General features: G+C 38.9%; 1 protein-coding gene across 2 annotated transcripts in view; it reads left to right on the forward strand.

Annotated features, from left to right (window-relative positions):
* Positions 1-17,761, forward strand: part of LOC127426031 (paired box protein Pax-7) — a 69,340-nt gene that overhangs the window by 13,380 nt on the left and 38,199 nt on the right. For both annotated transcript variants that reach the window (XM_051672479.1, XM_051672480.1), the window contains exon 5: positions 14,406-14,605. In XM_051672479.1, the coding sequence (XP_051528439.1) occupies positions 14,406-14,605 (200 nt within the window). The remainder of the gene's footprint in view (positions 1-14,405; positions 14,606-17,761) is intronic.

Below are 17,761 nucleotides of genomic sequence, written 5' to 3' on the forward strand. Positions count from 1 at the left end.
AAAGTGCCCGACGTGGACTTCTGCTGTTGTAGCCCATCCGCCTGTAGGTTCATCATGTTGTGCATTCTGAGATGCTATTCTGCTCACAACAATCGTACAGAGTGGTTATCTGAGTTACCATAGCCTTTCTGTCAGCTCGAACCAGTCTGGCCATTCTCCATTGACCTCTCTCATCAACAAGGATTAACTGAAGCTCCTGACCCGTATCTGTGTGATTTTATGCATTGCACTGCTGCCAAACAATTGGCTAATAGGTAGGTGTACAGGTGTTCCTAATAAAGTGCTCAGTGAGTGTACTTTAGGGCACTCAGGAAAATGGTAATGTTCAGAATTTGCGTGCAGATTTTGGTGTTTTAGCAAATCTGAGTACAGTTTGAGATATTGTTGAGATCTCTTCTTAAACTGAAAAATATGAGAAGCTGGAGATTTATAAGATAGTCTCCAGTTGCTCTCAATCTCATTGTTGCTGTCTTGGAGAAACAATTTGTGATTGCTCTTTCACCCTACTACCTGTATGTTTTTAGGCACATATTTCTTAAACTTTGGGACTGGACAAAATCTGAAATCATAGGGGGCATGTTGGTATCGGTAGGTGTCGAGTCAGTGTGCACTTGGTACTATAGGTCTCGTCTTTCATTAGACAAAGATATTACTCAAAGGCAAGAGGAGATATTGGTAAAGGAATGAGTTGACATCAAGGTTGCATTCTCATGTAAGTGCTTGTCTTGGCAAGAATGACAAGGTTTCCAAAAGTCATTTATCTATCGTTCTATCTAGATAGATCTAGAAGAGGATGAGAGTGCTCAGCATTCTATAGTAGTTCCCATGGGGTTTTGACTCAATGTTTTTGTTAGAGAGAATGCAATTTTGGTATAATTGGTTGCTTTTCTTTCACTCACTCAAGACACCTCTCAGAAAAGAAATAGAAAGGAAAAGTGTCTCTTGTTTTCTCCAAGGTTTTGTTTGAAGAACATCTTCCAAAGTGAGGATTTTAAATGAATTGTCTGGCTTGAAAAAAAAATGCGTCATTTGCAGCACCTCTATGATATTGAGTGAAAACTTGAAATATTCATTACAACACAGTTACAGCATATAATACAATGGTCATCATATAAAACCCATTCACATTTGGTCTTTGTTTTCACAAGAATACAAAAAAGTGACATTATTTCTTTGTTACATGATCGACTCTTCTTTGTTTCTGCAAGTGTTATTTAATTTTCAAACATTAATTTTAACGTCTCTGTTAATTAGTGTAATATGTTTATCATTTGGTAAAGTTATTTTCATTAAGTTTCAATGCACTAAATTAAGTCCTTCAATTTGCTGCAGTTTTTTAAATAGAGAAAATCACTTTCTTTGTTCTATCATGCACAAAATCAAATAGAATTTTCTAAAGAAAATTTTCTTGTCCTCCATCTATTTTCATTTTTGGTAACACTTTACAATAAGGTTCTGTTTGCTAACTTTAGTTAATTCATTAGGTATCATGAACTAACAATGAACGCTACATTTTTTTACAGCATTTATTAATCTTTTTTAATGTTAGTTAATAAAAGCACAATTGTTCATTGTTAGTTCATGTTAGTTCATTGTGCATTAACTAATATTAACAAATATAACTAAAAATGTATTTCTATATGTTGAAATTAACATTAACCAAGATTAATAAATGGGTAGCACTTTATTATAGTGTTTTTGTTACACATATTACACATATCGACAATAGTAATAACAGTCAATTATGCATAATTACAAGCAACTAACCCTAAAAAAAAAATTTGTAGTAATTAGTAATTACTTGTATATTACACTGTAACAAGGACACTTTAAAATAAAGTGTAACCAATAAATGCTGTAAAAGTGTGAACTAATTGTTAGTTCATGTCAACTAATGTTGTTAACAAATGGAACCTTAGTGTAAAGTGTTACCACATTTTCATTAGATCATTTATACTTCTATAAACAAACCGGCATATTAGAAATATTCTTTATTTTGCTTGTTGTTTAGCTTTGTTTTGATTACATCTGGTTTCTCCCAAAATTTGTGTGGTCTATCATATTTCTAGTATATTTATATTTAACCACTACTTAGGAAAATATTCAGCACGTTTTGATTTTAAGCTCTCTCGACTGATCTCGCAAATCATGTCTGATCATGCATGCTATGTGTAGCTAGTGGAACAGATGTAATATTGTGGGTAAAAACATATCTATATTCATTGTTTAAATTGTTTAAAGAGAAACCCTCTTTTTTCAGAAATGTCAAAGGAATTGACAGGGTCATAACAATGCTAAATGTCTAAAAATTATTTCCAAATTTGCCTCCTGCATTTCTTCCCACCTGTCAAGTTTTTGACAGCCAAATTATTGTCATCCCCCCTCGTTACACCAAGGCACATTAGAAAGTACAGTTAGCATTCGCCCTAATTTTATTACAATGGAGAAAATGCCCCACATAATGTGCAACACTAATTAAGTTTAGAGCCCTGTGCCCAGTCGGAGAGCTGATGAATTAGAGCCATTCACACCATGCACGACTGCTTTAAAATCACCATTAGCCCATGCTACTTACGGTCATAACATTGCCCATTTTATGCCTCTGATCTGCTTTGCAAATGGAATCTTCATTATTTTCATTTAACGTGTAGCCGCTCATTTTTAAGGCTGCTCAAAAAGACAATAAACGTGTTATGGAGTGTTACAAATCATAAATGTGTTTCTTCTTTCCACCAAGTTAAAAAATACACAGGCGCTGACCGGTGTGCTTAGCGAGACAGCAAGCCCTGTAACATCAAAAAGGCAAGCGTTCCATTTTTAACTAATGGGTTTATTTAGGTGTCTCCTGTCGGTCTCACCCTAAGGAAACATGCAGTCTCATTTTAAAATGCCCTTACGATCCAAAGCCACAATATAGAGCACTGATCTCTGACTTTACCATCAGCTGCTGTGACTGCTCACTGATGTAAACTAAAAAAAAACAGGAAATATTAAAGACCTTCCTATGTCCTGAAGAATGTCTTGTGAATTTCATGTGTATGATTCACCTGAATCAAAAGCGATGAAGGCATACGTATAATTGCAACATTAAGGACTGATGTTTTTAAGTTGATTTACCAGTCTTTTCACATCATTGTGCTCTAGTATCTGAGTATATCCTCACATGGGAAAGAAAAAATCACAAATGACATCTTTTTAATATTTCAACATGGGATTAAATGGAGGCTTTTGTCTTCATTAGAGTTTAAGAATAGATCTCTACAATGTCTCAGACTGTGCTCAGATTTGCCAAGATACCAATGCAAGTTTTGCCATTACAAGTCTTTGGATTCATAGGAACGTTTGTCTACTAAAAAGGAAAAGACAGTCAGGTGCTCTGAAAAGCTGAGAAGAGCATGCTACTCTGTCCATAAGGACAGTAACTCAACAGTTTGTTTTAGACATTTTGATTTTTCCGGAAGACAACATCACTGCCCTTGGGTTTTTTCTTAAAGTCCCGCAATATCCCTCTCTAGTGAGAATGCACACTGGTACTGAGTTTTGTCTGTACTATATAACCACTTTTTCATGAAAGAATTGTTTGCTTTGACTCCAGAGTCATCCTTCAGGCACATTTCTCAATCCTTGAGTGCATTCTGTCTGCTTTACCTACAGTAAACTCCATCCCTTTACATTCAGGATAAAAACGCAGCCGTTTCTCAAAGCTCAGTGTTGGTATTTGAATTCCTTTGCATTGCCTGTTCTTGCAGAGCCTTTGTAGGGGCTTCTGCACTATTGGCACAGACCCCTTGGGTTCCCTTTGTGCTTTGTGGTCCTTCTTAATTTCATTACTTTAGCTGTGACCTTAATTAGCAGGGACCCAACCCCAGGAAATGAAATCCCATTTTGGCAAAAATGGAGGATGGCGACCTGGTGTTGAAAACTAAGCCTCCACGGAACAGAGGCAGGGTAGGGTGACCCTAAAGAAAATGGCTCAGGGAGGTGACTTCCATTTCTCATTTAACTCACTCCCTGTGGAAAAAGGAATTAAAAAGAACACTGTAAAAATATTCTTTCTTGGTAGCTTCAAGTGTATAAAATGCTAAATAGCATCATTTTTTTTTTTTATATTAAAAGGTTACCCTACAGCATTGGTGAATGAAACTGTAATCACGATGTCAACCGCTAAAATAACGTGCATACTGAGGCAACATTTGCAAGTATTTTTTCTCTGGTTTGTCATACATTGATACAGTGAAGTTCAAAAGTCTAAGACCACATTAAAGTTTCCCCTCCCCCTTTTAAACTAGAAAAAAAAAAAAAAAAAACACAAGAAACAAAAAATGATGAACACAGATTTTGAAAATCTTTAAAGAAAGAAAGATATGATTATTTCTTGTCACGGTACACAAGCATGAAGGAGGACCAAAATGCAGAAATGAGTGAAACAAATGATTTTATTAAACAAACATGAAACACAAAACTCTCACATGGGAGAAAACTTGTAAGAAAACAAACTGAATAACTGATAAACAAGATAACTAACCAAACAGAGGCGTAACACATGAACACTGGTCAACAGACATGGGAAAAAAACGATCGGACAGACACAAGAGGAAAGGGAGCACAATATATACAGGCAAGGCACAAGAGGAAACAGGTGAAGTCAATCAACATAATGAGGACTAAACTAGGGGTGAGGCCAGAGGGAACGAGGGGGCGGAGTTGGGAGAGCACATGGCAGACATAAACACTAGACTAAGCCTTGTGCTCATACCTAACACAAACTCACACAGACAAACAACCGACAAAGACAGAAGGGCAGACAGAGAAAGATCATGACAATTTATAGAGCACTTATCAAATGTGAGCAAATTTGCAAACTTTTAACTCCTTTGTACAGAAAAATCAAATTCCCTTGCTTGCATTTATGCACACAAGATGCTGACTATGGTGTCATTTTTGCAAAATGACATCACATAATTTGTTATGCATATCGCAGCAGTTCCAAGGTGAAATGTCCACTGTGTGGCACTAAATGCAAGTTTAAATGTTCTCCCAAACAGATCACAAATCAACAAAACCTACCTCCCTACCCTAAACCTTAAACCTCAATCTAACCGATAGTGTCATAAAAAGCAAATGTTAGATGAAATACAATTGCTGAAGCAACCACTTCATTTTGCGCTGCTTATATGACACTTTTCACGTGTCGACTCGCTATTCAGACTCGATATAGCATTATGTGAGGAACATGGCAAAAAAGAAGTGTTTATGAACTGGTAATGTGCCGTTTTACTTGTGATTTGTGTAAAAGTGAATAAAAGTCATTGGTGTAGCACCTCTAGTGTTCATTTCACCAGGAAACTGCTGTGATACGTACATCGAGCCACTTTTGTGCACATTTTGAAAAAATGCAGGTATATTAATGTGATTCTATGATGCAAGGTTGCAATAGCGGATCGTGACCACAGATGTAGGTGGGACAGATTTTTTATTTTTTACATTATTCAACTCTTTCAACTCATTATTCACACACAAACGCACTGATACAATATGTGGTGTCCCTGCATTATTCCACCACAAGACGGCACGCGTACATACTAATGTTGATTCTAATATTTGAAATAAGACCACTTTATCTTAAAATGTTGACTCGTTGTCGATCAAAATCAAAATCAAATGTTATTTTATAACGTTAATTGTTGTTGAAGTACCCCAGGGAGGAGAGGGGAAAAACAGATCTATCTACATGCCATGTACACGTCTCCACAGTACTAAAAAACTAAATGCTTTATAAAGATAATAATGTTTTAAATCACAGTAATTTTAAAACAGAAAGTTTCAAGACCCAAGGCTTTTTGACATACAATTTGTCATCATACAAAACATACAGTGTCTTATCACCTACCCTTATCTTTTGATTGCCAAACTATTTTCAATGTCTGGCTATTCAGGACCAAGATGTTTGATGGTCAGCTTGTCTTGAATTTTCAATAGAAATGACACGCTGTTACAAACACGTTTATCGACAATGCTCGCCATATTCGCGATCTGTCACACTGCTGGCGCGCACTAATACTAATGTTACCTTTGGTTAGGTGCTATGTATGGGCAGATTTGTTTCTGCCCCAATGGGTCTAAATGAGGGCTCGTTGCATTACCATATTTGACCACAGATTTTCATTGTAAAACTGAGGGGCGCTGTGGAGTTCGGGATGGCAGAAGACATTCTGCCCAACTTGCTTGTAAATCTATATTAAACACTGTGTAACAGAGCTTTCAGCTACTTTACAACTTAAAAATAGGATAAAAACTTATACTGGGCCTGCTTTTAAATACATAAGCCAGCATTTTGAACACATTTACGGGCAAACAAATTACATTATTGGCAGTTTATCATATGGATTTATGTTTTCAAGTGAATGAATATTTAGGCAGGGCTCTGCCCCACCTGCCCATATAGACCAGCCGCTTCTGCAGGGTTGCTCAAATCATCAGAGTTTGCAAAAAAACAACAACAACAACAACAAAAAACAATCAGGAAATAACAGATCTTAAGACACTGAGATTCATTGAAATATTTCAATTAAACTTTTTGAAAAATGAAAAATGTTTCTTTACTAGGCTTTTTTGTATCAGTGTTTATGTATAAAATCCCACCCTTCAAGTCCTTCATGCTCTCATATTTCGGCACGCCTGTCCCCTGGTGCTGGGGCATAGAGAGTCAATATGTCAGCATTTATCGATACCCCACTGAGCTACACAGTGTTGTCAGGGGCCTTTTCAGCAACCTAATGGCCCCCTGAGGTGCAGCGTCTATGCAGGCTGAAAGCGCAAAGAGGCCCCAGGCCCCGCCTGCTGTTGGACCTCAGGCGTGTGTTCCTACTGCCGCCTCGCGCTTTCAAGCACATGACAAGAGCTATAAAAGAGCAACGCCTTAGCTGCTTCTTCTGCCCCTCTCTTAAACTTCTTTTTTCAACCTCTGTGAAAGAAAAAAATGGTCTAATTGTTTGTTGTGGGAGCCTCAAGATTATAGACCCTCCCCTCCTTTTGTTCTTTTACTTTCGTCTATTTTCCCTGGGCTCATCTTTCTCTTCGTCGCTCTTGTCATTTCTGAAGGATGTGATTTTTATCCTGGATGTTGTGAAAAGGAACGCACTAAAAGAATGTTCCTGAGAGACTGTTTTTGACAATGGCAGTGAAATAGCGGAGATAGTTTGATTTGGTGAAAAGGACAGAAAACTAAAGCTCAATAGTTTACTTCAAAAGGTTACCTTGCAAACATATTAGCTTTTAATTCAGTTTAAAGTTGTTTGAATTTAGAAGTAAGAATTCCCTTTAGTGCTTGTTACAGGGCTGTGTGTTCCATTAAAATGTTGAGCCTGAAAATTGCATGACTGTGGCAAAATTTTGGCAAAATTACGGTTAGCTATATTACGTTGTTTGCGTATCACGGCAGTTCTGAGATGAAATGTCCACTGATTGGCACTAAAAGTGAGTAAAATTTTCTGTCAAACAAATGAAAAGCAAATGTAAAATGAAAAACGCAATCTCTGAAGCAACCACGTCGTTTTGCGGTTCTTCCAACACTTTCGGATCAAGTGTCAACTCGCGTGCTCTTCAGGACTCGTACTCTGGTCCTTCACATCGCAAGTGCATTGCTCTATCAGTTGAGCTACTGTGCAATTTGATCACACACAAACATGCTTGTAAATGTAGTTGGCAAATGTTAAAATGTATTGCTTTACAAGCCATGAACGAGAGTAAAAGTGTTTAGATGTCATAAGATAGCATTGTGTGAGGAACAGGGTGAAAAGTTAATGTTTACAAACTGATAATATGCCGTTTTACTCGTGATTTGTGTGAAAGTGAATAAAAGACATTGTTGTAACACTTCTAGAATTCATTTCACCAGGCTACTGCTGTGATATGTACAACTAGCCATGTAAAAATTATTTAGCAAAAATTAAGGTAAAGTAACGTGTTTCTATGAGACCAGGTTGAAAATGTCTGTCGATCTTCAATGGAGAGTTTGAATGTAAACTCAAGCATTGCAGAGATGTGTTTCTGTGCGTTAGCGCCCAGTCCTTTTCCTTTCCAATCTCTTTAATATCTCACTTGTTTCTCTTAGAGTACAGTGAGATTCTCACACTGTGCTCAGATTATCCAAGATACCAAAGCGTACAATCAAAATTCAAAATGAGTTTTTCAAAATGAAATCAATACTACATTCTATCCACATAATTTTTTTTTTTTTTTTTAGCTCAGTACTCTTTCTGAATCCCATCAATGTTCTCATTTGTGTGTATTTTTAAGATACAATTGAGAACCACATTAAGTCCCCTGATTCTTTGAGCAATAAAATGTTGTCTTTCTCATTGTTAGCACACAATCTTGCATCATAGGATATATATAAGGATGTGAAATTGTTAATCCAAGCCTTTTCATAAACGTTTTTGACATTTTGTTGTTTGAACATTTCGTCAGATTGGTTTAACCCTCTGGGGGCAATAAAAGTGTGTTGGAGCTCCGTCGTCAACAATGCAAATTTCTCTGTCAGTTTTTTTTTTTTTATCTCGCTGCAAACTCCTCACCCCCCTCTCCCTCTGAAGTTACACCAGTATCAAAGGTTCAATCCCTAAACAGACCTGAGGAAACACGCAGAGTTTTATATTCAGGCCGCGAGCCAGAGAGATTGCGGAGAGAGGCAGATGGATGTCAGAGATATCAAATCAGATCGCACAACGAAAACTGCACTCATTACGGGCTGTTTGGTTATGATTCGCCTTCTCCTCCTCCTCGTGTGCTCCCTTGTGAGTGACAAAAAGTATAATTGCTCCAATGACTCTGACAAAGGCGTGTACAAAATAAACATGTAAACAAAAATTAAGCAAGGACGCTGTTATTTTTGTCCTGTGGGAATGTGTGGAGGGATATGGAAGAAAGATATGTTGTCAGTTACACTCAACTGGTGTCATTTGCTGCTCTGAGGCTGGTCCTATTGAATGCCTGTAAAATAGCAAGTGTAAGACTTGATTGTAATTATGCTGGAACTAATACGCTTTTCAAAATGAGCCATTATGAGCTAATGCTGCACTGCAAAAAGCCCTGTCTGTTTTTGTCCGTCTGTCTTGGGTAGTTTGCAAGGTACAGCTGATATTGAGGCCATTGGTTACGGTATTAAAAAAAACGGCTGCATAGAATTTTGCCGTAATGTCGAGCTAATACTGATTCAAAGGCAATCTTAGCAGATGAGGTTGGAGACGCCTCTACCTCCTTCTCTCCATGTCATGGAGGCTTTTTATTATCTGCTATCCCTGACTAATTCGCAGGATTCTGATGATGTCAAAAGCTGCACTTTGAATTCCAGCTCAATCATGCTTTTCAATTGTCTTTTAAAAAAAGATCTTTGACATCCTTTTTGGTTCTTAGGTTTGGTAATGATAGATCGAAGTCTATTTTCAGAGGAGCTGTACAAATCACTTTTGATGCTATTGGCTGATATAATTAAAATGATTAAGATAGATCTCAGAAGGACAAAGAGACCATTTTAGCTGAGATGTTAGGCAGGAAGTTATCAAACATTACATGTGTGTGTTCCCCTTTCAAAAAGCACTATGATGGAGTATTGATACTGTGGTGATATCAGAAGGCAATACCATGGTATTCTTAAATACACCATGGTTCTGGTACTCCAATGTACTTCAAAGAATATTTCAAAAACATTGCAATACGGTGGTACTTTTTGTTAAAACAGGTAAGGAAAGGAAACTGGCCCAACTATTTGCTGGAGTTCATCAAGGCAGTATTACCTCACAGATTACTTCTTAAAAGGCCCCTAGAGAAGAGATGGAACTTCAACAGAGTGCAAAAAGACAAGTGGGGATGGGTTTCATGGAGGAGGAGTTTTGAAGGATTATATTCAACCTGTCTATGTCTGAAGTTCGAGCAAAATTTCAGGCCCTGGACTGATGACTAGCTTTTTCGCTAACATGCTAAGAGACCTCAGTGGCTGAGATAAACATTGTGCAATTAAAATGTAAACCTATAATCCAGTGTGCATCATTAAGATCAAAGAAATGCAAAGAAACATAGTGTTACTGATGTGATTTAGCATACTCAGTCTTTTAACATGGCTGTTTAGCTAACACTGCAATCACTCTACAGTTAGCATGGATGTTTCTGTAAACCCTCAGACAGGGAAAAAAATATCAATACACATAGGGCTAATGAGTGAACTAAAAATAGCGACTGCAATTTTGACAACAGTGCTGTTTTTACAAGCTAGCTAAATGTTTGGTTTACTACTAAAACGACTAAATGTGTATGTTGGCTTAACTATTGCAGATAATGGCCTGTATTGGAAGAGATTTTGTTTTAGTGATTCGGCATCCAAGAAACACAGAACCTATTTGTAACGAATACGAGCTGCCAATTAAAATATAACCAGTTTATCTGTTTCTAACCCTCAAAGCTGTATGAGGGTTTCTAAATGAAATATGATCTAGAATTCCTCAGAGCATTTGGTATGCACCTGATTTGTTGCAAATTAAATACTTAGCACAAAGTCAACATTTCGTTAAAGATCACATCGGGCTCTGAAGGAAAACACATTCAGGCTGTAGCACCGAATGAATGGAACTTAATTAGGCTTTAATTGCCTGATAAGTAAGCAGCAGACTTTATCAATATCCCCGGAACCCTCAAATAGAATTACAGCTCTGTTATTGTGTGGCGGATTAGCTAGGGTGTACGTTATTGTTTTAAAACAGAGAAGAGTTCTTGAGGATTGACCTCATATTTACATTCTTGGATTTCATTGCATTCAATGAACTGGTGCAAATGAACTGCCTCTATTTTGTCTGATTGACCACTGATTATTTTGTCCTTGCCATTTTTTTTTTTTTTTTTTTTACACTTTAACAGACAGCCAAGTCATTCCGCGCTCACTTTAGCAGCTAGCAGGGACCATATGTTTGTAGCACATTACATGTCTGCCATAACCCATCTGAACTCATTTGGGGCTCTCGTTCCCTTGATAAAAAATAGCATCCCTATCAGTGGATCTCTTTGGGACAGAGATGAGCCCTGTATCATGCCCCACTCACTGCTCTATCTCTGCCTGCATCTGTTTCATTACCATAATCCTTTTGCTGCTGTCAGGAGGCCTGTTGACCTTCAGTCTTGGACTTGCAGTACGGACGGGGTAGAGCTTGTGATGTGGCAACCTGAGTTTTGTTGTTTATAAGATTTTTGCAGATTATGTGTGTTTTGCAAAAATATTTCAGGAAAAAGACATGTGGTTTGATTTGATGCAGTTACAGTACATTTGTAATTAAAAGTGAGAAGGCTTTGATGCCTCGTGGGGACATAAAAAATTGTCAAAAGAAAACAAATGGCTGCGAGGGCAGGGTACGCTGGCAGAATCTCGCCTCATGAATCATGTGGCGAAACTGTGCAAAAATCACAGCGGCACGTCTTTCCCTCCCCCTCAGGACGGCGAGGTGACTTTGGAAAGTGATCCGTAGACTACTGTGCCAGTCTCGAGTGTTGTCATGGTGTGTTAGCAACAAATCGTTCTGACGTATCCTCATGAAAACCAACAAAGGGCTAACCAGGATATGTACATATTCAACGATGTATATTCAACTTTTTTTGGGGGGTGGGTGCTGGAGTGCTGGTCAGTGTTGCAAAAATCAATCTTAATTAAAAGGGAGAAGACGGAGGAATTGATTTAATGAATGCGGACTCATGTCCTGCGGTCGCATGTAATCCATTGAGAATCATTGAGCTAGAGCTCGGGGAGACAAAAAGACATTCTGTGAAGACTGCTCGAGTGGTCTGTAATGATAGTCTCCACATAATCCCCTAATTCCTTGTTTAATTAAACTCTTGAGCCTGTCTGGAGACTGCAGCAGTTTGGTTTTGTGTTGATGCAGTTGTCTTGCAGAAGGGGGTGTTTTGCTTCTATTGTCAATTTAGTTGCACCAAATATTTGCACATGCAACAAGAAAAATGCATTTGTGGATATGCAAGCATGCACCTAATTACTTGCATATCCGCAGTTTGGTTTGTATTTTTATTGATACAGTTGCCTTGTGAAAGGAGTGCTTTTCTTCTGTTGTTAATTTAGTTGCACCAAATACTTGCACATGTACCCAGAAAAATGGACACATGGATACGCAAGCATGCACAAACTTACTTGCATATCCGCAGTCTGGTTCGTCTTTTTATTGATACACTTGCATTTGTGGAAGGAGGAGTTTTTAATTTATTGTCGAATTAGTGCATCAAGTACTTGCAAATGGACCAGAAAGAATGCATGCTTGTTTAAGCAAGCATGCTAATACTTAATTACACCACTACAGTCTGGTTCATCTTTTCATTCATAACCATTGAACAGTTGCCTTGTTGAATGGGGAGTTTCTCTTCTATTGTCGATTTAGTCCTACCAAATACTTGCACCTGCACTAAAGAATAATGTATTAGTTAATACACTAGCAAGCACAAACGGTTCGTTTTTAAATTGATGTATTTGCCTTGTGGAAGGAGCTGTTTTTCCTCTATTTTCTATTTAGTTACTAAAAAAACTTGCACATGCGCCAAGAAGAATGCATTTGTGGACATGCAAGCATGCACCAGTTTACTTGCACATCTTGGTTCGCAGTTTGGTTTGTCTTTTTTATTCATTCAGCTGCCTTGCGGAAGTGACTGTTTTTCTTCAGTTGTCGATTTCAATGCACTAAATACTTGCACGTGCACCAAAAAGAATGGATGTGTGTGGATACACAAGCATGGACAAATTTACTTGCACGCCTACAGTTTAGTTAATCTTTTAATTCATACAGTTGTACAGTTGACTTGTGGGATAGGGTGTTTTTCTTCTTTTTTTCGATTTCTGTGCACATAATACTTGCACACACACAAAGACGTATGGAAGCATGGATATGCAAGCATGCACAAATTTACTTGCACGTCAGCACTTTTTGGTTTGGCTTTTTATTAAAACAGTTGCCTTGCGAAAGTGGCTGTTTTTGTGCAATTGTCCATTTCACTGCACTAAATACTGGCACATGCACCAATACGAATAGATGTATGGATATGCAAGTATGCACAAACATACTTTCACGCCTGTACACATACTAATAGACACACACTTGCGCACTCCCACAGGCCTTTTTGTAGCCTCTTTTCCTGGCAGTCTATCAGCCCCAGAAGAGTCCCTGGCAAATGGGGGTTTGAGAGAGATGATCAGGCTTGGGATTGGTGGGCAAAAGGGAACAGAGACACAGTAAAACTCATGTGAAGTGGTCCAGGGTGCAGGAACCTGCTGATCAGCAGTGGGCAGAGAGCGCACACGAAGGCTCAAAAGAGATTTGTCTCCGCTGTGGCAGCTGTGGCGTTGCGGGGGAAGGTGTTTGGAGCCCTTCTTTCTGTCTTTCCCCCATGTATGATGCAAGACCAAAGGGCCCGGAGCAAGAATCACATGCCACGCTGCTTGTTTGCACTCATGCATTTTAAGAAAGCAAATGTTGAAGTGTGATTTTTTTTTTTTTTTTGTGACAGGACCTTTCACAAGCTTTCTGCTGCTGTGAATAGATATGCAGAGGTGGCTAACAAATAAAGTATGATGCAATTTTAGAGTCAATTATCATGGTAATGTATTTCAGTAATATATCTTAACGCACTCTGTATCTCTCCTTACAAGCGCTTCTCTTGGCTCAAACGTCGAACTGCTCGGCTTTGTACTGTGGAAATACTCCTCTGGCTAAAATGCAAACTGCCAACTGCGATCTGCACTTGTCTTTGACTGCATGCTTGAAAAAGTAATGTAAAATATGTTGCAATATATTTTGTACACTAGCTTGAAACACAAAAAGCGGGATTCAATGGGCCAGAAGTTTCATACATTCTTATTTCAAACACTTGCTTTTAGGAGCTAGCCTTAGGCCGCTACAGAGAGAATAAAGCGGACGTGCTTGAGCAAGGTGTCTGCTGTAGATTACCCTAACCCTCACAGTTACGTCCCTCAGGCCTCTCCAGGGCTCAGTGGCAGGATTATGTGTCTGAAGACTTCTCACATATGAATAAGACCCAATAAAATTACATCTAGTGCTCTGTTGACATGTAGAGATAACAGGGGCATTAATATCGGCATGATAGCTTGTTTCAGCTTTTAGGATGGCTTTTTTCTTAAAACATTTGTGTTGTGCTGCTCACATGCTTGCTGTGCTAACACTTAATGATGATAGCTAAAATTTTCAGTAGCTGTATGTTAAATTTATATACATAATATGCCATATTTCCTTTTAAAAAAGCCCTTAAATATGAAGAATGAATAGGTGGGCAGGATTTAAAAACTGTACTGATGCCCAAAAGCTCACAAGGACTTATTTCCAAAATGTGTTTTCTGACTAATGCAGGTAATCGCACAGATGAAGGTTCAGACATTGAGTCAGAGCCAGACCTACCCTTAAAGAGGAAACAGAGACGAAGCCGTACCACCTTCACTGCCGAACAGTTGGAGGAACTAGAGAAGGCCTTCGAGAGAACACACTATCCCGACATCTACACCAGAGAAGAGCTGGCACAGAGGACCAAACTGACCGAGGCTCGTGTACAGGTGAGATACACTTACTCACACACCATCAAATGCAAACACTCATTTAGTGTCTTATAGCAATTAGTTAAGACAATGATAATAACTTGGGGAACTGCAAATTAAGGTATGTGAGAAATATTAGATAATCTATGCAATAGGTAAAGGATTCATCACAAGAATTTGACTCTTGGTACAGAAATTCCTAAACGTTGAACTGTTCGTTTAGCATTTGTAATCCAAAATGCCTCCAGTAGACAATAATATACTTTCAGTGATATGTTTCTATCCCCTGGACAGTTCTGCAATGAAATAATTTGCAATTGACCTTAAAATGTGTCAATCGTTGCATCTGATTGGCATATGGATCTTTTTTATTTATTTATTTATTTTGTAATAGTTTTTTTTCATATTTAATTATTCAGCAGACTAATTGTTTGACTTTCCATCCCCTCTGGGAATACATCACTTTTGGTCAGATGTCAGTTGGATTCCTGCCCAATTACTTTCCCCACAAAGTCTTTGGGACTCTTTCTGATAGCTTGTGAAGCCTGTAGTTTTATGTAACATCCAAAAGCAAATACAGTAGAATTATAGCAGCAGCTGCACTCGGAGCTAGTGGGAGACGAAAAGAGGGATGGGGGAAAAAGAGAAGGGAAGAAAGAAGGACAGACAAAATGCATTCCTGATGGATTCCTCATCTCTTACCCTTGGCCGCTGATCGCTTCCCAGCACTTGAAAGCTGGCCGCTACTTGTAAATCCCTCTACATATCAGAAAGGATCCCTCTTGGGCTCTCTGGAGACTCTGTGGCCTGACAACAACATTAATCAATTAAGCACTTGTAAAAGAATGGAGAAGTTGGGGGTTGGGGTGTAGGTTTCTCCAAAGTCTTGTCCTATATGTTTTCCTGGGACTCCGTGGATCCCGGCTACCTATGTTTAGGTTCCCTGTCGGAACGTATACTTCTGCAGGGTAACTGATTCAACATATGTCTTTGTCTGTCTCAGAGCACTCAGGGAAGAAGACATATGTGCCTAAATGGTTGCTTCCACAATCACGGGAGAATGCTGAAAGATTTATTCTATGCCTGTGCTCTTGCAATATTTCACACTTGATGTGTTCAGGGGACCGATTTGCATTGACTGTAGGCTTATTTAAGATATCTGCTATAACCTCTAGAGCATTAAAAGGCATTAATTATTACTTAAACAGCAAAAGTTGAGGAATCTTAAGGATGGACAGGGAAAGTACTAAGTAAAAAAATGTGCTAAGTAGGGTCCTGTCTCATCGGTAACAATCCCATTTCTATTTTGGTGCAGGTTCAAATTTCAGATTGTACTCTATCAGCCTTAACAGTGATTATAATGGTCATTGGATTGAGGGTGTGAAAAAAGTGCCTCTAAGTGGTCAATGGAAAGCCACATGGCTGTCGAACACATGCATCTTCTGTTCCAGCATGTTATGGCAACCAATGAGCCATATTTGTAGGTCAGTGGTACAATTCTTGGCCATGCAAGAATCCCCTGTAGTGTGCTTGGCGTATTTATTGTAACTGATGTAAATGACAAGAGATAAACTCAAACAAGGCTGAATGAACTCAAAGGACATGTCTCCCTACATCCTCTCATGTAATAGAGTTAAAGGGATATCATGTGAAAAGCTGAGGTATTTGAGTCATGGATATAATTTGTTAATGCAAATTTTCTTATAATCTAATTCTGAAACACTTTGAAAAGCTCCAGAAGGTCAACTCAAACTGCATCTTCCGAAAAGGTCACCCTCAGAAAGTGACTCTGGTTAGGCAAACTAAATAATGGCCATAGGTCTTCAATGTTGTTCGCTGCTCGGTCCAGTGTGGAGGGGGAACGGGGCCATTTTATGTATAGTCTATTGTGAAAGTTCTTCCCCTCCCCTTAGGAACCCCCCTCCAAATAGGGATTTCATGTGTGCTTTTGTCATTGACTTGCTTCGGCGCAGTTAAAGAAGTCAGTCTGCTGGAATACTCAATATGGGACATTCACTTGTAATAGTGCAGTTCATTGTAGATCACTCTTTGACCTCCCATTGAACCAACATATATGTGCATTGGTGATGCATTTAACCCACCAAAAACAGTTTGGCATGAACCCCGACAAGGCATTCCATGGCTTGTACATGCCAATTTCTGGCAGCTGCATTAGCAACGTGTTCTAATAAAATATGGCATGCTGTTTCATGGCAAAAATGCAAGACCAGAATGCAAGTCGTGCAGCAACCGAAGAGGCATTTTACAGAAGTTCCCACTGCTTTGGCTTTGGGTATGCCGGCAGGTTTCTGTATAGAGATTCCTCAGAGGCTAGAGTGAGTTCAGACCTTTGGCCCGGCTGGCGACCTGCTCCACTACAGCTGTGCAGACCCATCCAGCAGTGGGGAGTGGAGTAGAGGACACTGGGGTGAGACAGGGGCCAAGAGAGAGGCCTCTCCACCCCTGAATCACCCACTCCAGACTTTAAGCATGTTAGACAGCCTTCCTTCTCCAGTCTTGGAGTCACTGATACACATACACAAATAAGCCCACTGCAGTAACCTAGGAGTAAAGTGCCTTACTCAAGGGCACAATGGTGGTACCTCATGGATCAACCCTTGCAGGATATGATACTACAATCATTTGTTTGTAAGCCCAAATCTTTAACCACTAGGCCTCACAAACCCATGGTTTTGAGAAACTTGTGTTTACCTTTTATAAGTTAGTGTTTACTTACTAAGGTGAAGTGACTTCTCAATTAGTCATTAATTTAAAGGGATAACACCCATTTCTCAAACCAACAGTATCTGCATCAGAATTTCATAGCCACTGAAGGTGTACAGTTGAATAAAGATAAACAGATAGGAGCAATATCTGCCCCAATAACCTTGGAGAGCTGTTTGCTTTTCCAAACTTGATCTCCAGCAGTACACGACCTTTGGTCAGATCTGCCCTTTGAAGATCTCCATGCTATCCATATTTATCAAGACCTTAGCACGTCTCTAATGCCCAATTACCCTAGCTTTCCTTGGACCCACTGTGGTTTTATCACCCTGTTTGACAAATCACGGAATCCGAACCATATCTCACCCGAATCACTTTCAGTTTGGTGTGATGGCCATGAGGATTCTAAGAGGTTGTGACAGAATTATATAGCCTAGCAGAGTCTTTCTC

Source organism: Myxocyprinus asiaticus, chromosome 35 (assembly GCF_019703515.2).
Source record: "Myxocyprinus asiaticus isolate MX2 ecotype Aquarium Trade chromosome 35, UBuf_Myxa_2, whole genome shotgun sequence".
NCBI lineage: Eukaryota > Metazoa > Chordata > Actinopteri > Cypriniformes > Catostomidae > Myxocyprinus > Myxocyprinus asiaticus.